We start from the raw sequence: 22,574 nt of genomic DNA on the forward strand, positions 1-22,574 counted from the left end.
TTCAGAACGGAGGTATTAATAGTATATTACAGCCTACCCAACAAAGTACCCTCTCTATGCCGATCTTTTTGTACCTCTACACATCACCCAGAAAAACCAAGCACGCTCGGGCTTCAATTGACCACAAAATGTAGTCTCTTCTAGCGGAAAATTGAATTGTGTTTTTTACTCGTAAACATACAAACATTCACGTTAGATGATGCATCTAACTAAAGTGCTTCATCAAAAGCTGATCTCGAATTTCTCAGGAGAAGCGTACGCGATTTCCAGTAGACGGCTTGCTAGGCTTGAACTTTTTCACCTTTGGGGATGTACGCTTGAACTCGTTCAGGTACTCTACCAGAAGCTTTTTATAGTGCGGGTTACGCTTGAAAACCATATTTTCTCGGATCTTACCGATGCTCTGGTGGTGGTTGTCCCAATTCTTAAACATTTTCATTTTGAACGCTTCGTCATTCATCATCCTGGATAGTTTCTCCATTTTGAGGTCATTCCTCCCAAGAATTTTGTTGAAAAGTCCTTGGCCAGCTCTCTCTTCATCAGCAGCAACATTCATTGCGCTGTCGACGTTGTATTTCTGGTTGCCGCGCAGAAGTCTCTTATCGTTACCACCTTGAGCCAAGCCCGCGACCGAGTAGCCAGCAGTCATCGAAGCGCTACAGGGACGAAGCAAAGCCGCGACAGTGAGCAACATGTAGACTAGATGCATTGCGCAGTAAGGCCACGCAATGCGTACAAGGCCTTTTTCCTTCAATGGCGAATTGTGAACTGGCAGTAGCATTATCCATATCCCTGGTCGCTTCGTATGGATTTCCACACAACGTTAAATTGTAAAGTTGGTATACAGTAGCTATTGCGATTTGGCTTACGTGCGGCAAGCAGCCAGTGACTGACAAAGAGAGAGATCGTGTTCAATGATCAATTATCACGATTACTTATTTAATTGCATACTTAAGCAAATACCCGTAGCCGAGCGTCGGAGCCTGTCCAGGCTAGACAGCCTTCGACACTGGACTCCAGCAGCGCCTAAACAGGGGTTCATGGTAACTCCAAAATCGGTGAAGTTAATATAGTGAAACTTTCACTTGGTAGACGATTTCATTTTAAAAAAATTACCTAATATTTTCTCCATTGACCTTTTTTTTTTTACTATATATCAACTTATTAATAGTATTTGTTAATACTGTAAGAATCTACCAATCATTTGTCGTTAAAGTTCGACAAGCTGAAATATAACTATCGAGTCCAAGACAATGTGATTGGTATGGATGAATAACATTATCTCTCCGACGTATCTTACTTTTAGTATGTTGCGCACTAGCCAATGATGATCGTTTCTTATTCTTTAAAAGCGATCTCCGTTGCATTGGGCGAATCAAATTGCTTCAAGAATACAATTATATCCAATTAAAACTATAGTTTAGGGTGCAGTCGGAATTCCGACGTATCTAGTCGGAGTTGACGACCAGATATGTGTATAGTAATACTTGCTAAAGGTTTTTGCCACGTATCACCTGCATATTTCTACCTCTCCGACCAAGAACAATGAGTCTGAACGACTTGAAGCCCGCCAACACAAAGCGCGCGCGTGCGACGGCTTTAAAAGCGTTTGAGCGCTTCCTGTCTTTAGAGAATACTACCATGGAGCACGTCGTGGCTTTGATCGTCGCAGACTCTAGTCGCGCGAGTAGTATACTAGTGACTCTAATGGACAAGTTTGGTGTGTACCTGACATTCCACGCAGGAGCAAAGGGGCAGCCTCTGTCGCGCCACTCCGTCGCTCAATACTTCCGCCAGGTGAAATGCTGGCTTTTGGATGAGTATCCTGTTCAAGGTGGCGCTGTAGCACGACAGCTGCTCAGCATGGGGCGTACCCTTGAACAGCACTGCATCAAGCGTGAAAGTGGTGGGTTCGTCAAGAAGGCTATTGCGTGCACAAAAGAGGATCTCAAAAAGATGATACGCTACTTATATTCAACGGCTCGCTGTGCGTCGGACTACCAAGATGCTGCGTTGTTGTGCCTCCTGTGGTACCTCTTCGGCCGTGCATCAGACATTACGTTCGTCCGGAAGCAGCAGCTCTCCGTCGGAGCTGGAGGGGTTTTCTTTATCCGATTCATCCGCGTGAAGACGTCCGATGAGCAGTCACTGTCACTTTTTCCTGACGCTGACTTCATGACTTGTCCGCTGCTAGCGCTCGCGCTGGCCTTGAATACGCAGGAGTCTCCGTGCGCAGCGTTGCTAAACCATTTGCCGGTGAAGTCGAAGGACGTTCCTGTTGACCTAGCTGCCTCGATACCATTACTGGAACTTCTTGACGACAATAGTGCCCTGAATTCTTCTCAGACGTCGCCAGGTAGCACCACTGTTCACGCGACACCAACAGTTGGAATCCACGCTCTTGTCAACCGCGTGCTCGATCGCGTTGCTGGTCCTGCTGGAGTCGAAGTGTCGCTGACGTCACATTCGTTTCGCCGTGGCGGCGCGCAACACGCGAACGCAAACTCAGAGCTGGCAGCTCAATGGATCTTTGATCGCGGAGCTTGGAACTTAACTACGACTAACAAAGCCTTTGCGTACGTCTTCAACACCCCTAAAGAAGATCATCAAGTTGCTAAGGTGCTGAGTGGGATGACGCCAAAGCAAGCCTCTTCTCTCCCGTCCCTGGATTCCTTCGACGCTGCAACACTAGAAAAGGTTAGAGAGGTTAGCCGGAAGCTTTTCAACTCGAGCCATGATCTGGGTAACAAGGCCTTTAACGTCTGCGCTGTTGTGAGAGATGTGCTAACAGCAACCCTCCTCCTCCACTACCCGTCGTTAGTGAAGATCAACGCGAAGACACCTGCAATGAAGACAATTCACCTATGTGCGGAAGCCTCTGGAGTGACGACGACCAACCTGCTTGCATGGTCACAACGGCTCACAGCGTCAAATGAACACGCCAACACCACCGCCGAAGCCATGACTGAAGAAAATGTAAAGGCCAACGCTGCGTTGAATTATCAAACTGCCTTGATTGAAAGGTTAATTGAGGTCAACCGTAGCCTTGAAGCTCGAGTTAACTCGCTAGAAGCTGCAATGAACAACACCGAAGGGGAAACTTTAGCACGAGATAATCAAGCCAAGCGAGTAAGAGACGAAGATGAAATCGTACCAGTAAAGCGTCGCCGTCGATCCAAGACAATACCGCTTGTTGACACGTGGTTTGCGTGGTACACGGCTGTTCCGCGTGGATGGCAGAGTACTAATAAGCACAAGAAATCGATTTCCAAGCAGCTCGTGGCCTTCATGAGGCTCTTCATCGAAGACGGGTACGCGCTCGACGAGTTATCATCCAGCTACAAAGATACAGTACGTCAGCTCGGAGAGTTAGCGTCAAACAAAGTCACAGTGTTCCTAGGCGAGCAGGGCGTACCGTCAAAGGGATCCAACGCTGTGCTTAAGGTTCTTCGGCAGATGCACCGCGAAGGCAAGCTGAATAGTCTCATCAGTGCCTACCATCAGCGTTTTACCATCGGCAGAGTTGTAGACCCTACACCAACACAGCACCAAAGCATGCTCAAGCTGCTCCCGTAACACAATCCAATCTCTCTGTGTCCTTGTAGCTGGTTCTTATATCATGTCAATCATGTAGAGACCTGCAAGGCATTCGAGCATAATTTTTTTACCAATGGGTGAATTTGAACCACCTCCTTCCCTTTCGGGAGCTCTACCATTGAGCTACATCGGTGGGGGTTAGACAACAACAGCACAGGGATACTCATCTGGGTGCTCGACGGGGACTTAACGGTGATCCACTGTTCTTTGTGGCCGCGACATACCCTCTTAGGTGTACCGATGCGCGGTACGCCCCCCTCAATTCACCGTTCCAGGTGGTCAATCGAGCACTGAGCTTGCAGGGCAAAATGGCGCAGTCAATATTGCACCGGCGCCACTCGTTTACGAGGAGTAATTACGCTCAATGAACCAATTATAAAGTTTTGCGATACGTCGGATCGGAGTCGGAAGGTGCTTGGCTGGTCGGAGTCGTTATGATATGGTGTGCTGGCACTGTTGAGCGCATTTATCTAGCGTCGCAGTTTGCAGGTTTACGACTTCAAACAACTGCAACCATTTGCAGTTTTCCATTTCAATCGGCTTTGTCTGTGTCGCAGTGAAATACCAGAACAAATACGTATCAGTTTTAAAGCCTGCCATCACTAGTGGCTTTTAAGTACGGATGGGAGGCCGGTAAAAACGGTGTAAAATTCAATATTTTAAACTACCACGGTGTGTCCTCAAATACGTTCTGGAGTGCCCAGTTCTAGCTACTCTTTAAGAGCAGTTTGAAATACTCATGGCTGAAATAGGTACTGTATCGAGACATAGAGAGAGCGTGTCTCGGCGGGCTTACCCGCAGCAGCGGGCCTGGCCGCCGGCCTCATATCACAAGTAAGCGAATTGCAGCTTTTAAAATTATTTTTTGGTAAGGATCCAGATTAATCCTTAGCGTGGAGAAGCAGCTTTCTCTAGTAAGGAGAGAAACTCCGGGCTCTCTTCGGCGCTGTTAGTCCCACAGAGATGTTTGTTATTGTCAAAGTCTACTTTTGTAGATCCTGCGTGTCTTTTTGGAACATGTGTGCGGCTTCATCATTCTATAATCACTGCTTTTTGATTACCAGCACGACAGATCGGGACGAAATTTAGTGACTAAACAAGATCAAGGAGTGGACACGATAGAGTGTAGACGTCCTAGAAATTCTAGCTAACAATAGTCACTTTTCAATTTGTTGCCGAACAACACAAACGCTTCCTCAGTCTATTACACTTGACTACCCAGAAACTCGAGAATCAGCCATGCGTGTCTACTTTATCCTCATCCTGGCTGTTGCCACTGTGTCGGGCGCCACCTCCGAGATGCTGTCGTTCCAGAATGCCATTCAATCCTCAGGTGGTGCCAAAATAGAGACAAGCGCTGGGAGACTTCTCCGAGCAGAGTTGACGACAGATGAGACGTACCCGGAAGAGAGGACCTCTTTGGCCGCTGTCGAAAAGCTAAATGCGAAGACAAAAGATGTACTAAAAGACAAGTGGGATGCGGCAAACGTGAAGTATCAGTCCCCTTTCATCTATAATGACGGCATTGGGCAATCAATAATGAAGAGAAATATCGATCCTGACAAGGTGTTCAAATACCTGACGCAGCAAAAGCTTGATCGGACGATCGGAGAGAATCCTCAGTATGGACTATGGAAGGCCTATTTGGAACTGTGGAAGAAAAACCATCCCAGATGGAAAAGCAAGCTGCAGACGGTGGACTAACCGAGATCTCTATCATTTCATTCGCATCGAATGCAGTGCTTCATTTAAATCCTACGCTGCGGATAATAGAGATGTCAAACTTTTCAAACCAACGAAATACTACCTCCGCTCGGAAAAAGATAACCATTTCAAACTACTACCTCCGCTCGGAAAAAGATAACTTTTTTTTTTAGTTTTTGCGCAGCGCTCCGCCTCGTTCATTTGAGCGTTTATTAATTTGTGAGAGGCTGACTAGCTAGCTTAATGACCGAGAGCTGACAGTGAGAAACTAAGCAAGGCACAGGCGTTCATGCTCCGCCGTGCAACTACAGATACAAAAACGGATCTAAGACGGCAACTACATCGCCACATTCTGAAGGGGCGCTCAGTGGGCCTTCTGGAACTTCAGCGGTAGGCGGTGGGGGGCTGCTCGCTGCAAGAAACAGCATGTACGCGTTAGCATTGGCGAGTGAGATAGCGTCACAAGGCAGTGACGTAGGGAGAGTGCCAGCTCGTACTTGCTTGTCCTTGTGCCGGAGGCGCGCCAACTCATGCGTGGGTGTAAGTAGTGGGCGGGTCTGTCTGAGCGCACGCGGTATGTAGCCTTCCTTGATCAGCTGCTGAACCAGGTAGCAGCTCATGTTGGACGCGCGCTGAAGCAGACGCTGGTTTTCGCGCTCATTGACAGGGACTGCAGCGATTCTCTCGCACAGCTCAGCTCGATCCACCTTCTTCCTACCACATGCGCTCTTCCTTGACTTGACCACGGCTGCTACTCGATCTCCGATCGAATTGATTCCACGCCTCCAAATTCGCTCGACAACTTGGCGGTCCACACGGAAGTACGCTGCAACCCGAACGATCTCTCCATGTTGGAGCACTCCTCCCACGCTGCGAAGCAGTAAGGTCTCCCAGACGGCAATGAAAGGTGGGTGGGGGAGCCAGTCTGGTCGGGAAAGATCGGAAAATTCGAAATCCAAAATGTGATCGGCATAGAGAGGGTATTTTGTTTTGGGTAGGCTGTAATATAATTTGAAATGGTTATCTTTTTCAGAACGGAGGTAGTACTTAAGTACTTCGAAGCCGGTTTATGAACTTTGCAAATTTGCCTGGAATCCCTGATATTTCATAATGGCACTTGATTCTAAAGTGAGCTCGGTACAGCATTCAATTTGCGTAATTATGTGCTCTTTTCATTGAAAGAACCGCTGGGAGCTCCCAAATTGCAATGCGGCAAATATTTTGAAGTCCGTAAAAAAATGTCTTCTGTCACTGCATATTTCAGTAAAAAAAAAAATACAAAACAAGCTAAGCCCTCACAAAAACATGCATCTTCCTCGCAATGCCTTACAAACCAGCTGCAAAAATAAATAAGCCGTCATTGGCACGCCTCCATGTTCCAAACAACGATGTCTCGAAGTATTCCATCTGTGTTTTTTTTTACCATTCTCGCAATATATCTCTACAGATAATTGCTATTTCGCTCAATAGGACGAATGGGTTTCTTCTAACAAGATCTGAGCTACTTCAGTCAGTGAGTTGGCTTCGTGAATCGCTTGCACTACAGCGGCCAAAGTTTGTTCACTGGCACGGGGTCCAGACGTCTTCGCTTCTCCTAATTGATGTTTTATCAGCTCCAAGTTGTCCGCGATTCGTTGTCCTTCATCCAGCAGCCTCGACAGCTCGAACAAGCTCTCGTCCCGCGACGTGAAGTTGCGTGCCATCTGCCTCTGTACTCGCTGTAGAGCTGCTTGTGCACTGGCAAGTTCATTTAGTAATTCTCTAAGATCTTCTTCCTTCTCTTGCACCACATGCTGCTGTTCTTGCAGCAGTGCCATAGCCTTGATCACCTTCTTATTGGTCGATAATGTCTGCAGTACTGTATCATCTTTTGGAGTCTTCCCCTTGACTACCAGTCTCAATGCCTGAGCAGAACTGAGTCCCAGCACTGCGCTAACCTTCTTTTTAACCTCTAGAATAGTCCCAGACCGTGGGAAAATGAGGTCGTAGCGAGCTTTACCCCTGAAAAGCTGCACCAGTAGAGCGTCATCTTCCAGTTCGCTCACGTCGATTCCGGGAGCTTTAAAAGGCACTTTGACTTCCGATTTTAGCGCTGAAGGAGGAGATTCTACTGATAGAGCGTGTGTACTAGTTTAGGCTTGTTTTGAAGTAGTAGCTTGCTCGTGATACGCTCGATTACGCAGCAATAGCAGTTTGCAGCCCTCAGTGAAGGTTGTTCCGCTCTTGACGTCGCGCCCACGCAACACTAAGCGCTGAAATTCGGGTGCCAGTTGGAAATTCTCATAGATATGTGTCTTGAGCAGTTCGAGTGCCTGTGGGTTTTGTGTAGGGACGCTCAAGGACGTCGACTGCTTGCCGAAGACGACGGTCACGACCACCTCCGCTTTGTCCGCCATGATCGCTTTTGCCAAAGTGGGACTTGTGTGGTAGACATAAATCGACTCACTTGATAGATCTGTGACTTGTGACGGATTGGATCGACCATATTCTCACTTAGTTGATCCCGTCTCGCCATTTAGAAATTGACACCGCGGCTATGAGTGGCATGACTTTTACAATGACGGAGAAGTATGTGGCTGCGATATTCACGCACGCTCTATTTGGGTTCATGTCCGTTCATTTCGTGCTGGTTGCGCTGTGGCTGGTGGTTGTCCAACATGCTCGAGCCCCGTTGTTCGGGCAATGGGATGAGGTTTCCGGAGTAAAATTGGTGGTATGGGCCGTGTTGTTGACTCTCTGTGGTGTGAGTGGATTGTTGTCGCTGACTATGAAGAGCAAAAGGGCTTTCAAACTGTCTCTAGGATGTTGGTGGCTGCTTTCCACATTTCACGCTTGTTGTTTGATGGCAATACTGTCCTGTGGGCTGTCGGTCGGTGTCATTAGAAACGAAATTCAAGAAACATGGACGACGTGTGAGATGGCTGTGCAGCTTCTAGCTGATGTTATCGGCTTGGCTTTCCTCACTTTGCTCTTGGACGACAACGGTCAAATTGATATCGGCACCGACGATTTCATTCGAGAACCTCTCCTGTCGAATGTATAGGTATATAGATGTATTGGTACCTTTGGGGCGGATTATATTAACATGCAGATAATTATACTGGGAGGACAGCTTTATCTGGCTGGGCAGCCTAACCAATTTTATTTAACTGGTGATGTGGGGCCCTCAGGGTTTAATTGCGCGATTTTTACCTGAGTCGATAATCCAGTTTTAGTACGCAGCTCCAGTTCTGATAGAGAAGCAGTATCAACGGGTTAATATAGTCCTCATGCATCGATCGCTTTGTGTCTCGGCAATTAAATGTCCATTTGTCCAGCTTCTGTTATCATTGATTGCTGTTCTCACAATGAGGTTCCTTTCGTTTGTACAGTAACTCAACGTGACAACAGCAGTAACCGAGCTTGAGTGTTAAGGTCTTACGCTTCTCACGCCTTCACATTCACACGATAGTTCTGAGGGATCTACCGTCGGACAGTGGGAGGACACTCGATTTTTGTACGAACATTAAAAACACACACACACACACAAATCAACTGTCCTTCACGTATTATTATCCTGGGACAGTCTGATGGTAATTATGATAAACTGCTCCTTTCCGATTGTAATTTCACGGAGGCAGCAACAAAGCGCTACTATCCAATAATATACGTGTACCAGCAAATGTAGCAAATGTGGCGTTACCGACAATGACACATTTACCTATTATCAATGATGAATCATCGCTGTACAGTAATATACAGCGTAGTAGTGTAGTACAAAAGTAAAAAAAAAATTGGCACGTTGGGCTGGGAGGGAAAGAACCCAGAGCTTTGATAAAACAAAACAATTTTGATAAAACTATCATAAGAGACGGCGAGTCGTACGAAGACTCTCGATCTTGGGCGCGGATGGGTGTGCACAATTCGGGTCTCAAGACGTTTTTTTTTAAAGATTTTGATGTATCGACAAAAGTTCTAAGACCAACTTGTGAAGATCGATTGGACAAGTCGTATAGAATGCAGGATGCACTTGACCATGACTATTCTTGGAATGTGGCTGTATTAAGATGGCCAGGTTTCGAGATGAAAGTGTGAGGCTGATTGTCAGGATTCATGGGAGCCGTGTGGGGCTTTTCTTTAGTATTCTTATTTTAATTTTAAGCCAATACATTATCGTCGTTTTTGGCCATTCGTACAAAGCGCATTAGCTAGTTTTGGCGAAGTCTGCAAAATGTAAATGACGAGTGCGATTAATTTTCAACATACAATTTGTGTAGTAGCAGGGCTATAAAGACATTATTTCCACGATGGACCAGCGCAATAGTGCAGCGTTTGCTGAGCATTATCGACAACAACACAGCTGCACTGCGTTTCGGACTTAAACCTTGTTCGTGCTTGAATGGTATCTATTCGAGATCATTGCATTGAGTTCTAGCGGCTTAGTCGGCTAAGGCAGCAGTGGTGCCAAATACAGCAGATTCGTTAATCGGACATTTGTACAATGTACATGTAGTGTCCTCATGACAGTACATTGCACACGCTGACGTGGAAACACACCGAAATATCATCGATGAGGCGAGAGAAGTGCCCTCGCCCGTGAGGCAACGCTGTGAAAGAAAACACTATCGCAATTTAAAGTGAAAAGGGGTTTTTAATTAGCATCGATGGAACTTGGGTGGCCTAATCAAGAAGGCAGTCAAAATTGGCATACAGTGTCTTCAACTTCCCCATCGTTGTTGTTTCTAAGCACACGAGGACATCCAGTCCATCTCCTCCTTCAAGTGCCTCCGTGATGGGGACGAACCCGTCCATGCATTGAACACGAGGGATCTTAGCGTACCGGGGCTTGACGCCATCAAACTCGGCATCATACAACCCCATCTTTGCCCAGCATGTGAATGCGATGTCAGGACCGAAGAAGAAGTGGACGTTGTCATTGATAGTGACTGGGTCGCTCTGGCTGGATATGAACGCGATAGTGTCACGCATGAATGCGTTATCACGCTCCAGAATCGAAGCTCGAACGCCACGGGCAACACGAGGCAGCAGCACTGCGTTGATAGCAGCCTGAAGCATTTCGTTCGTATACGTCGATATCGCGTGGAAGACAGCGTTTCCAGAAAGGTTCTCGGGTAAAGGCGGTTGCAGTCGGTTCCGTCCGTGCACTGCTGTTGACACGCGTACAGATCTTCCATGGCCACGAGCTTGAGAGATGAGAACGGTGAACAACGCCGTGATAGCGTCAAGTGTGCTAACGTACGGAGGTGATTGAGCTTGAGCAATCTTCTTGTCTTTCGAGCTAAAAATCGACAGGAGTTTGGCCAAAAATCGCTCTCTTTTACATCGTATGTGTCGGGTCTTCTCGGTTTCCACCCCTTCCGCTAATTTCTTGAGTTTTGCCGTACTCGACGAAGAAAAGTGGAACACGTGCTGGTCCATTTTTGGTGGTGTCGTCACTGTCTTTGGAGCTAAGGACCCATCCTTTTTTTTTTTTTTGGTAAGGTGTATTGTGTTACCAGCTTGCTGCCTGAACTCTAATAACCATTCCCGACTAGCTTGTGTTGCACCGTCGAGTTGTCCTTGCTCCTCTCCTTCTGTGCTACTTCTTCCTTTTGTCTTCCGAGTTTGCTATCTGGTGCCTGGATCACGTTCGCTGCTCACTCCTTTCCTCCATTGGTTGACGTCCCCTTGTATCCACATCTCCGCCAATGTTCTCAGCTCGTGCTCCATCCCCTCCGCCTCCGCCGTGAACATCACGCTCTTACCTGTGTCCATGACGAAGTTTGCCAACCCGTCTGCTGTCTTGTTGTGCTGGCGGTAGTGGTGCCGCCACACTTGGACCTGCCCCTGATCCGCCAGCTTCCTCGCTAGTCTGAACCAGTGCTGCAACTTTCGCGCTTTTGGTACCTTTCGCCGACGCATGAGTCCCAGGATCATGGCGCTGTCGCCCACGACCTGCATCCCTCTCCATCTCCTAGCCACTGCCTCCGCGAGTAGCCTTTGCAGTCCCACAAATTCAGCCACATTGTTGGTGGTTCGTTTGTTGCTCAGGCTCGTTGCCGCAGCCCACAGTATCTTTGGCCTCTCACTCTCCCCGGTCCGTTCTACTATCACGCTGCCACTTCCTCCGGGTCCGGGATTTCCCCGTGAGCCTCCATCGAAGAAGCCCACCCGTGTCACGCTGCCTCCTCCATCTTCTGCATCTGCCTGCCTAGTGGCAGCCGCCCATGTTGCGCGTATCCGCTTTGCCACAATTATTGTCTCGTGCGATCTTGGTGTTAGCGGGAACTATCCTAATGTGTATCTCAGTATCGTGTCCTGCAACGACGCCTTCAATCTGTTGACTGCATCTTCCAGCTGTCCGCTGTCGATGCCGTCCGGGTGCACTTCCGCTACCTTCCACCTCCAGATTGCCGTGATTGTTGCTGCACATCCCATTGTCCACGTTGCTGCTGCTGCTATCTGTATTGCTTCCCATCTGTCCACTTGCTGCCCGTCTCCCCAGTCTATCAGCCACTGTGGGAGCTTGCTTATTGTCAAGGAGCATATATCTCGTTTCAGCGCTGAGTTACTTCCCCATTCGCTTCCTAGCCCGGGCATCCCCCATGCTTTCACCCAGACAGTCCAAAAGGCCTTGGTGTCGGGGCAATTCCACAGCAAGTGATCTTGCCCGCTCTCCGTGCAGTTGGTGCATCTCGTCCCTGCGCATTTGTACTTCATCTCCTTTCCTCTCCACACCCTCAATCTCCCCATTTTCATCCTCACAATGTTTTGTTTCTGGTACGCTGTTACCCCATGCATCCGCTGCACGCTCTTCCACGAAAATTGCTCCATTGCCCTGCGGATGGCTGTGTTTGATTGCCCCCTTTTGATCCTCATGCGTTCTTGCTCTTTTGCCGCAGCGCTGCGTCGCTTCCTCCTTATTACGTCCTTGTATGCGTAACGCGACCTAGTCCATCTTCGCTTCCCCGCCCATAGCGGCTGCATGTGTGTCCGGTCAGGATGAGGCGTTACCCAGACCGCCTTGGGCGTCGTTTTCGGTAGCTCTGCTATATTAGCACTCTCCTCCGCCGGGCCGTCCCCCATGCTCACCTCCTTCTCCGTGAACGCCCAGCCGTGCCTGACAGTCGCTCGCCTGTCAGAGCTCTCGACCCAGAAGCTATGGTGTGGGTCCGTTAGTCCATGCGAGACTCTTAATTTGGTCGCGTCTCCTGGTTTGGACACTAGCTCCGGGAATTGAGCCAATAGTGATAGCCCTAGCTCTCTGAAGAGGTGCGCTTGCCTGCTTTCCATCGGCATCTCCGTGGAGTGCGGTTGCACTATCACCCTGCCTTTGCTCTCGTACTTGACTTCCATTAGGTCTCCAACCAGTTGCACTCCCCGTCCTTCTGTTAACCTCCTGTATGCCGACCACTTCCGTACTGCCCCAGTTGCGTCCCGCGGCACCAGCCTCTTGTACGGCAGGTCTGGCACTGTTTGATGTATTAGTCCGCCGTATTCCTTTTCTCTCCGCCTTCTCGCTTGTGTCATTCGCCCCAGTATTTGTGCTCCAAATTCACAGACCAACCCCATCTTACTCCAGGTCGTCTTCATGCCGTTTTTCAGCCTCATCTCCCGCCTTATGTCCGCCGTACTGTCTTCACTGGTTCCTTGCGGCATCTCAGGTGCGAATCCTGTCTCGACTATCGGCTTGCCGGTAGTCCAGATGTCTCCGTGTAGCTTTGGCTCAGCGCTGTTCGCATATGGTATAATGTGTTTGATGTTGACTCCTGCCTGTTGCTGTAGCAACTTGCCTGCGCTCTGCTTGCTCTTGGTCGTAGCGGTGGCCCATGTCCCTATTGTCGATGCGGCCAGTGCCATCAGCTCTGTTCTGATGTTTGGCACTCCCAGCCCTCCTTCCTTGGGTCTTAATTCCGCGACCACGGCCGGTACCCAGCCCCTCGGGGCATGATCCGGTGTGGAGAATGACGATTGCCAGACAAAGCTCCTTAGTCTCCAGTCCGCTTCCTTGACCAGGTCACCGTCCGGCCAAGCGTGCCTTGCCACGTACAGTAATTTTGGAACTATGATTGCCGACGCGATTGTCGCCCTCTCCTGCACTGTGTTCGTCTTTTCGACTGCCAGCGCTAGTCTGGTATTTAATGTTGCAAACGCCTTGGCCCATGCGCTTTTCGTCCTGTCCGTGGATCCTGTTATGTGCCCCAGGTATCTTGTTTCGGTGGCTTCTTGAAGTGCTTGGGCCCCCCTCCCTCTTTGTTTTAGCTCTTCCGTGCCTGCGTCCCCCAGTCGTATGGATAGCGATTTCCTGGCGTTTAGCAGTAACCCCGACACTTCCGAGAATTGTTTGACTGTCTTCAGCGCCGTGTCCTGCATTGCTGCGTCCTCGATGTAAATCGCCGTGTCATCGGCGAAGCCAGCTATTTGTATCTGTTCTTACTCCTCTTGGTCCCCTAGTCTGACTCCTCTGATTCCGCCCTCACACTGCACTGCGTCATACAATAGATCCAACGCCAGTATGAATAGCAACGGATCCAGCGGGCAACCTTGCCTTATACCACTCGTGACCAGTATTGCCCTCGATAACGTTCCATTGGCCATAAATTTTACCTCCGTGTGCTCGTGTGTATCTCGCACTAGCGCTCTGAATTTTAGGGGGAACCCCTTCGCCTCCAGCACTTTGTGCATGTATTCCCTGTCGAGTGAGTCGTATGCTTTTGCAAAGTCTAGGAGCAGCACTTGCGCGTAGGTGAGCTCCTTTTTGCCCGTCGCTGCTGCTTTCGCCGCCTCCAAAAGGTCGATTGCGTCGTGTATTGTCCTCCCTGGGATGAACCCGTACTGTGTTTGATGTACCAACCTCTTTACATGTCTCCGTACTCTCCACGCCAGAATCCTGATGAGAATCTTGTAGTCGGTATTGAGTAACGCGATTGGCCGGTAGTTTAGTTCGTTGCTTGTGTCTCCCCCCTTTGAAATACTGAAGATGTACGCCTCGCTGAAGGACGTTGGTGTGCTTCCTTCGTCCAGAAAGACGTTGAACAACTTCGCTAGTATTGGCACCAGAATATCCGCGAAGTCTCGGTACCATTCGTTGCCTATGCTGTCGGGTCCGCACGCTTTTCCGATCTTGCATTTCTTGATCGCTGCTGCTACATCCTCCTCCGTTATTGTCCTGTCGATATCTTCCAAGTCTATCTTCTCCCAGGTTTGTCTGCATTTGCGTATGAAGTCTTGAGCACCCCCCTCGTCTTCTGCCTTCCCGTTGAAGATGCTCTCCCAGCAGTCTGCCAATGTTTCAGCCTTGTCATGTGTGCCCCGCGCCTGGGTGCTCCGTCGGCGGCCTTGAGCGCCGGGATGATATTGTCTCCGTACTTGGTGCAGATCCTGCTGAAGAAGTATTTGGTTGACGTTTTCGACGTCCATGCTCCTTTGTTGATGAGGCCTCGCCGTTTGAGGGCTCTGCGTTGAGATTGTACCTGTTTCAGCTCCGCTATCCATTCTTCTCGCTGCTTTCTGTCTTCTCCGGTTCCGTTCCTTCCTGCTGCCAGCTTCCGCTTCAGCCTGCTTATTCTTTGTCTGCATCCTTTGGTCGTCCTTCTTCGTGCGTGTTGCTTAAGTTGCGCCATCTCCTTCTTTACTCGTTCTTTGAAGCGATCCCATTCCAAAGCCCATGTACTTGGGCTGATGTCGTCTAGTCCGGCCCCCCAGTTCGTTAATCTCTTCTCTATCATGTCTTTTGTTGCCGCCTGCACGTACATCGGTGGGGGATATACTGTCTCCCTCTTTTTGACCCTGACTGCTCCGTTTGGATAGTGCATCTCCAGCAAGACTCCCCTGTGATCAGAGTCGCATATACCCTCATCCGTGGTTACTCCACGTACTTGTTTCCATTCGTGTCCACTGATGTACCATCTGTCTAAGCGCGAAGTTCTCTTCAATCCGTCCGCTGTAGTATAAGCGTATGTGTGGTGTGTTCGGGCGTACGTGTCCACCTCGATGTCCGTTATTGCCTCTGGCATGTTGCTTTCTCCTGTGTCCACTAGCGCGTTGTCCTGCAAGAAGAGACGTAGTGTCCTAGCCCCCGCATCTTCTGTCCCATTTTTTCCGCTTCTGTCTACCTCTGTCATCGTTACGCAGTTAAAATCCCCTCCACATGTGACGGTATGTTCCTTCGGCAGCTCTATCCCCCGGAGCCTGTTGAAGAAAAGCGTCCTTGTGGGTCCGTGAGACGGAGCATACACGTTGACGAAGAGATGCCGCTTCCCTTGTATTTCTCCTGTGGCCATCACTAGATGCTCCGTCCAGTGCTCTTCCCCCCATGCCTTCAGGTCCTTCACCGCTCCATACGGATTGATGAGGATGGCTACTCCTGCTCTTCTGGCAGTGCCTGACGACCATAGTGAGAGTGTGGTGATACATGACTTTTTGTACCCCCACATCGCCGCATACTGTGCAGCTGCTGCTTCTTGTTCTGTACTTGTTAAATGGGTCTCTTGGATAAAGGTGATGTCCCTCACTCCGTGTTCTTGCCGCTCCCGCAGTACTTGTAAATATGCACCCAGGTGCTCCTTGTGCATTGCCATTCCTCTGACGTTGTAAGTGGCTAAGCCCACAGTTTTGTCGTTCATGTGTTGTTGCGCCGCTAATCGTCGTTTACGTCTCCTCGTTGTTCTTCGTTGTCTCGTTAAAAGTCTGTTGAAAGTCTTGTGGTCCTCCGCTATTGTCTCCATCCGATCTTGCTCCGTAACTTGCCTGAAAAATTCTCGTATGAGCTGCTGCCTCCCCCTTCCTTGCTGCAGCCGCTCGATCCCTTGCGGGGTTGGATCACTGCATGGTTCCCCCATCACCGGCTTGTGTCGTGGGTCTTTCTTGCCTCTCCGGCGCCACTGCCGTCCTTTCCTTGGGCTTCTCTTCGTGATCGTTCCTTTGTGTTATGTGTGTCGGTGTCACGCTTGGTGGGTAGTGTGCTGTAGGTGCCGTGACTATTGCTTCAGGTTTGTTTGACTTGCCTCCGGGTCTTACACCCCCGTCCAGTTTCTTATCTTCCGTCGCGGTAATTTTTGTCGGCTCCGACTGGGTCTCTTCTTCAGAAAAGTGGTTGTTGCTGTACTGTCCTTCCTTGTCTCCCCATGATTGCGCTGGCTCGCTTCCTCGTTTCATTTCCTGCTCGTCCCCTTGTACGTCCCGTGCTTCTGTCTCCAGTTTCTTCGCTTCTCTTCTGATAGCTTTTTATTCCCTGGCAGCTGCTCTTGCGGTCTTATCTGGATCGTAAGGCTCTGGATCTAGCCCAATGCCTCCATATTTTTGGATAATGTTGTTGCGGCGTTCCGTGAGCTCCCTCCATCGCTCCGTGTATTCTTGGTATCTTGTGGCCTCGTAGGTGACCGCTTGGTAGTGGTTCCCCGTGCCGCTGTACCTGAGTATCATGATGATAGGGAGCGTGCCAACTGCTATGAGGTCTCTCAGTAGGTCTTCTCCTATTTGAGAGGGCATTGGCACTACCATGCCGGATTCGATCATTGTTTTGTCTGGGAGCTCCACGTCGTGGTAGCCATAAACTTGCAGCCTGGTGTTCTCGTCCTGCATCACATTTAGCACATACACCATTTCCCTAGAGTGCATCGCCATTGCTTTGATGTGTTCGGGTCTCACCCAGTAGCTCATGGGCACGAACGCTTTTGCTGATCTGTTGCGTTGGTCTGCGTAGTGGTTGGCCAACGCTTTCTGCTTCTCCGCCTTTGGAGCATGCATGGGGATATCCTTTCCGATTGCCTCCACTGCTGCTACAAAATCCGCGTCGTGCACCTCTGCTTCGTCCACCAAGTTCGCAATCATGCTGTTGATGACTTGTTTTTTCAGGATGCTCGCTGCTTCTGCTGTCGTTGTCTCCACGGGCTTGAGGCCCTCCCTGACATTGTGTATCGCGGCCAGGAAAGCCAGCCAACCGCAGTGCCCGTTTGCGGCCACGTCGGTTATTGTTCCCCCCACAATGTCTAGCCAAATTTTGAGCGGTAGTCCGTGATCGTCTCCCTCTTTGACTCCTGTCATTAGGAAACCTTCGGCGTTCAGGTGTTGGGTTTCTTCGTGTTCTCGCGGCTGGGCTCGTTTGCTCTCGGTTTCCTCCTGCTTGGTGGTTGCCGATGTTACGTAGTTGTGCATGTATTTCTGTATGGCACGTCTTCCTACCAGAATATTACCTTTAGATCCGTGTTTATTCGTCTCTTGGTGCTTGATGCCTCGTTCTTCTGCTGCGTTCTTCTTTTGTGCTTTACTATTTCTGCCGTTGTCATTGTCGGTGCCCAGCTTCCAATTTTCGGAAAGTTGTCTTTTCGGCGACAGTGACCGCGTGTGCTCTTCGTGCTCCGCAGTACCTGCCTCAGGCCTCCGTTTGGCACTGCGTGGGTCGTACATTTGTGTCTGTTCGGGTCTGCTTGCTTGTTCCTTCTTCTCCGCCCTGTGGCCTCCCTCGTTTACACCAGTGTCAGTCCGGTTGTGGCGTGCGTCTTGCTCCGCATGGGCCTCATCTTGTTCACTCATGTACCAGTCTTCTTCTTCATAGTCGGAGCCTGCGGCCTGCGTCGGTTGATCACCTTCTGCATTAACTCCTGTCTCCTTGTGTGCCTCTATAGCTTCTGTCCGCTCCGATGTCTTGACTGCACTGTACCCCTTGTTGCTTGTTTCCAAATTACCCGGCTTTTTTGGGGTCGCCATTGCCCACCTGGCCTGTTCTCAGTCCTTGGGAATACTCGGCCTCTCACGTCCGTCTGCTGCCGCTTGCTGCTTCTCCTGGCCTTGCTTCATATTCTGGGAGGTGCTCGATAGTTGACGTCCTTTGACTTGTGCTAATAATTGCTCGATGGTTGTTGGATGTGCGTTGCTGCCGTATTCGCGTCCTCCTTTTCCTCGCTGTGATATAAGCTTGCCTTCTAGTTGCACTGCATGATTCTGGTGTGTCTCCTTGATGCGCTCGGGTAGCGTTCTGCAGAAACGTCCCGAGTGATCAGGTGCTCCACATAGTGTACATGGCCAATGGGGATAGACTTCGTGATGGTACACCGTCAATGAGATGTCGCCCACCACCATGCTGGATACTCTCCGTAGATTCGCTGGGCACGCTTCCGCCTTGATGCTGACATTCCATTGCTTGTCATTCACGTTTCCGTCTCCCGTTTCAACGTGTGCTAGTGCTTGCACTCGTACCCCTAATTTCGGGCTTAGTATCCAATACAGGTCAGAGGAGGTGGGGCAGCCCCTCTTTGCTGCAATCGTGAATCGATAGTAGTCCATATGAATCAGAGCATTATTCGTCTTGGCTTCCTCTCGTTGCGTCTCGTAGTCCACCAATTTGAGCATTCTCATCCCCAGCGGCATGCCCCATCCAACCCACTTCATGGCAGTGTTCTTCCATTTAAAGGTCACCTTGACGACTCTTGTCTTGATTGCTGCTCTTGAGATCTCCCTCTTAAACTCCATGATTTGCATTTTTTGTGGATAAGCGGCTTCTGCTCCCATGTTCATGTGCTGCAGGATTGCTTGTATCGACATGTTGGGCCCGAAACGCTGTCCAGGGAGTAAATGAGCGTATAGTGGATATTCTATCGCCATGAACAGGTCAGTGAAAGCCGCTAATTCCCTAGCGTCCATGATTTGAATCAGGAAACGCCGAGGTATCGGCACCTCTAACTGGTGATGAAGTATCCTCTCGATTGCTTGTTTCTCTTCGTCCGTCATATCTCGTAAGACCCTGATTGGTTCCGCTTTCTTCATGCACAGTTGATACCATTTTTGAAGGTCCTCATTGTCTTCACCGTTTTTTTGGTAGGCAGCTCTTCTGTCTCCGCTACGGCATCCTTGTAAGATCTGCTCGGTTTATTCGCGTCTGTGTTTTCTTGAGCCTCTCTTGGGTCATTTGTGAAGGTGAACTGCATGAGTCTAGCTTCAAGCTCCTCTTGGTTGACAGCTTGTTTGATCAGCCATTCCTCCATTGGTCCTCCTAGTCGTTCCCGGTGGTCTGCCTTGGCGCAGTCCCATGTGCTTAGCAGCTCTTTGTATTGATCCCTCAAGTGTAAAGGAATTTCATCTGTCCATTGCTCCCTGATCTTGTCCTTTTCTTCGGCCGTGGCTTTTTGTTTCTTCATTTGCTCCAGGTGAGCTTTGAAGCGCCGCTCCTTGGCGAGGTCCTTCAATCTCAGCATTGTGTGTAGCACATACTCCGTAGGAGCTTTGTCCATCAGGTATGAACGCAGTTGGGCGTACACTGTAACCCCATCTCCTGAGTCTGGGGCTCCTTGTCTCCCATTTGTTCTCCTTGGTCTCTCTCCTCGTGCGGCTGTCCCTCCTGGTAGACTACGCTTGCTGGTTTCTGGTGTCGTTCCCACTTTCCCCTGCTCTCTTGCTCCTGTTGATCTTTCGTACCTCCCCGCCGAGCCGCCCATGCTTGCTTGATGCTTTCCGTGCACCACTGTCTTCCATCCTTTTTTATTTTCCTGTTCATCATCTCCTCCTTTTCCTCCTTGCATGTGTATTCCTCTGCCTCCCATGTGGCCTTCGTCCGATCCTGTTGCCACCGTTCAGTCCCTCGTTGATCTCCGTCCGTTTCGACGCAACCTTTTAATAGTACTTGAAGATTGTATGACCCGGGGGTTTCGCGTCCTTCCAAACGCCCCCCGGGATCTTTGTTGCTTGAGCGCTTCCTTCTCTCGGCTGGGGTCTTGAGCAGTCGCGCGCAAATTTGGAAGTGGACCCATCCTTTCTTCGAACAAGAGGCTCCAAGGGAGCAATTAGAAACTCAGGATGCGAGAGTCTGGGGGTCTCTCGTGTTCCTGACAGCAGGTATCTGTCGTGGTTGACCACCAGTCGAGCGTTTTTGCGCACTTTGCTGTAGTGTTGATTCCACACTTTCATGAACGTGAGCATGGATTCTCCGTCGAACAAGACGTGGCTGCAATCCACTCCAATGGCCATCCCCCCATCCGCTAAAATGGATCCTTTGACGGCGATAATCTCTTTTTGAGCTCGAGGCTTTGGCATAAACTCCCATGATAGAGAATCGATCGCGTCATTCGTTGTGTGGTAGCTAATCGGAATCGTTTCAAAGCGGATTCCTTTCGCACCTTGGTTTCTCGACACTGGGGTTTGTTTGACGCTTATCGTCTTTCCATGAACGTGGAGCTCGCCGACTAAAACGGGGTAGTCCTCGTTAACCAGAGTAACAAACGAACGTTGCAGTTTATCGAGATTGAAAGCAGAAGCTTCGGACGAAGGTGGCGGATAAATGTAGAGCACGACGACGCGATAGGTGTTCATGACAGCGTCCATCGCGGACAACGGAATCAGTACGTCTCCTTCGATTTCCACTGGGGTAGCGATGGTGGCCATGATATTGAGTGTTTGCTGGATAATTTATCACTCGACCACAGCGAGGTAAATGCGAAAGTAAGGCGTACAGGAGGGACAGTAGTGCACTAGAGGAACAAGAAATGGGTCTCGACAACCAGGTACCAGTTAGACGTCATTAATACAATCGATCTGAGTTGTATCTTAGCCGATTTCGTGAGTGACGTTCATATAATACACGGTGATAATATCAAGGAAGCCACATCATTACACGTAGTGACGTCCTGAGATATTATCGGAGTTCGCAACAAGACTGGAGCACGGGCTGCATGAAGATCGAGTACTATAGTTCAGCAGCAGAGGGCCGCCCGTTTGTCTCATGGCCAGCTACGTTGTTATCGTGGATCACATAATACGTTGTTTTTTATTCATTTGTGGGTAAAATACTAGTTGGTTAAAAAAAATCGAGTACTACTACATGTACTACCAAAGTGATGAAAATACTACCACATTATTTTAATCAAGTGCTTCGATGTACTATTAAATAGAAAGATATATTTTATCTTTCCCAGCCTATTGTAGGTACGTCACCTCAGCGAATATCTTCTTGAGCTTCTCCATCGCTGTGCATTCAAGGAACACACCCACGTCGATTCCATCGCCGCCTTTGCGAGCCTCTGTGACCATAACAAAGCCATCGTAGCACGGCAGCTGAGGAGCACACGCGAACCACGGATGAATGCCATCAAACTCAGCGTTGTACATGCCCATGTGTAGCCAAGAGGTGAACATGAGATCGTGGCCGAACACAAAGTTCGTACCCACCTGAACTGCAGCTATATCGCTTTGCTCCGTCAGAAAGTCGATAGCATCGCGTAGATACTCATCAGTTCGTTGCAAGATCGACTCGCGCACTCGTCGAGCGAGTTTCCCCAGTATCATGGGAGAAACTCCCTTCTCCTCGCTTAACTGCAATTCGGTGCTGGTAAATGTCGAGAAAGCGTTAAAAATAACATTCCCCACGTAGTTCGGAGGCAGAGGAGGCTCGAGACGACGTCGAGCGTTCACCCCGGTCGTGATTCTCACATTTTGCCCATGACCTCGAGCTCTGGAGATCAAGATCGTGAAGAGCGCAGTGATTGCGTCGACGGTACTCACATATGACGATGCCGCGTCATCGCCTTTCAACCCATTACTCGCTACTTGTTTGGAGTAAAGTGAAACAACTCATGAGTTGTCGCGGGAGGCACTTGGGCTTCATTATTTGCCCTACTTTCTGCCACAACACGAAACTCTGGGTGCTGCATTGCTGATGGCTTCCCCTTTCCCTTCAGTAAGTGTCGATCATGGTTCACTACAAGTCTCTGTTCTTTCGGAACGCCGCTGTAGTGTTGACCCCACACTGTCATGAATGTGAACATGGCTTCACCGTCAAACAGCGTGTGACTAGCGTTGACCCCAATAGCTAAACCTCCGTCGTTCAGTAGCGTTCCTTTGACACAAATGAGCTCAGTTTCGCCTCGTGTAGTCGGCATTAAGTCCAACGATCGCTCCTGGATCGCCTGCTCCGTTGTCTTAGGATTCTCTGGATTCGTCTCGAATAGGATACCTTCCGCCCCCTTTTCAAGAGACTCCGCTGTCTGCTTTACGTTGACGACCCCTGTACTTGGATCCACGTACAGTTCTCCGATGAGAATGCGGTAGTCTTGTTCTACGAGGGAGATAAATGACGACTGCAGTTTGTCGAGGTTGTACGAGGAGGATGAAGGAGGGAAGATGTACAGGATCACGAAGCCGAAGCCGTGCATCACCGCGTCCATAGGCGACAAAGGCAGCAGCGTTTTGTCCGAAGCTGTAGCCATCTTTGTTGATCAGCAAATGTGGGAGTGGAGTGAGTATAAAGCGTTGATGTAGAGGGCCGCTTCTACATTAGTGGCTACAGTCACTCCCCAGGAAACGTT

General features: G+C 49.6%; 6 protein-coding genes across 6 annotated transcripts; 1 reads left to right on the forward strand and 5 right to left on the reverse strand.

Annotated features, from left to right (window-relative positions):
- Positions 1-244: 244 nt before the first annotated feature.
- Positions 245-709, reverse strand: PITG_22990 (secreted RxLR effector peptide protein, putative; the record flags this gene model as incomplete). The annotated part of the gene is made up of 1 exon (XM_002900573.1): positions 245-709. One exon carries the CDS (start codon positions 707-709, stop codon positions 245-247), a length of 465 nt encoding a protein of 154 aa, XP_002900619.1.
- Positions 710-4,836: 4,127 nt separating this feature from the next.
- On the forward strand, positions 4,837-5,301 carry PITG_13093 (secreted RxLR effector peptide protein, putative; the record flags this gene model as incomplete). Its single annotated transcript, XM_002900574.1, has 1 exon — positions 4,837-5,301. The coding sequence occupies one exon, from the start codon at positions 4,837-4,839 to the stop codon at positions 5,299-5,301; it is 465 nt and encodes a 154-aa protein (XP_002900620.1).
- Positions 5,302-6,764: 1,463 nt separating this feature from the next.
- Positions 6,765-7,697, reverse strand: PITG_13094 (uncharacterized protein; the record flags this gene model as incomplete). The annotated part of the gene is made up of 2 exons (XM_002900575.1): positions 6,765-7,360; positions 7,481-7,697. 2 exons carry the CDS (start codon positions 7,695-7,697, stop codon positions 6,765-6,767), a joined length of 813 nt encoding a protein of 270 aa, XP_002900621.1.
- A 2,263-nt stretch (positions 7,698-9,960) lies between these two features.
- PITG_13095 (uncharacterized protein) lies at positions 9,961-10,269 on the reverse strand (the record flags this gene model as incomplete). The annotated part of the gene is made up of 1 exon (XM_002900576.1): positions 9,961-10,269. One exon carries the CDS (start codon positions 10,267-10,269, stop codon positions 9,961-9,963), a length of 309 nt encoding a protein of 102 aa, XP_002900622.1.
- Positions 10,270-14,468: 4,199 nt separating this feature from the next.
- PITG_22991 (uncharacterized protein) lies at positions 14,469-15,716 on the reverse strand (the record flags this gene model as incomplete). The annotated part of the gene is made up of 1 exon (XM_002900577.1): positions 14,469-15,716. The coding sequence occupies one exon, from the start codon at positions 15,714-15,716 to the stop codon at positions 14,469-14,471; it is 1,248 nt and encodes a 415-aa protein (XP_002900623.1).
- Positions 15,717-19,887: 4,171 nt separating this feature from the next.
- On the reverse strand, positions 19,888-22,475 carry PITG_13096 (uncharacterized protein; the record flags this gene model as incomplete). Its single annotated transcript, XM_002900578.1, has 3 exons — positions 19,888-20,670; positions 21,205-21,794; positions 21,887-22,475. The coding sequence occupies 3 exons, from the start codon at positions 22,473-22,475 to the stop codon at positions 19,888-19,890; spliced, it is 1,962 nt and encodes a 653-aa protein (XP_002900624.1).
- Between the last annotated feature and the right edge of the window lie 99 nt (positions 22,476-22,574).

The sequence above is a fragment of the Phytophthora infestans genome, genomic scaffold (genome assembly GCF_000142945.1).
Source record: "Phytophthora infestans T30-4 supercont1.25 genomic scaffold, whole genome shotgun sequence".
In the NCBI taxonomy this organism is placed as follows: Eukaryota; Oomycota; class Peronosporomycetes; order Peronosporales; family Peronosporaceae; genus Phytophthora; species Phytophthora infestans.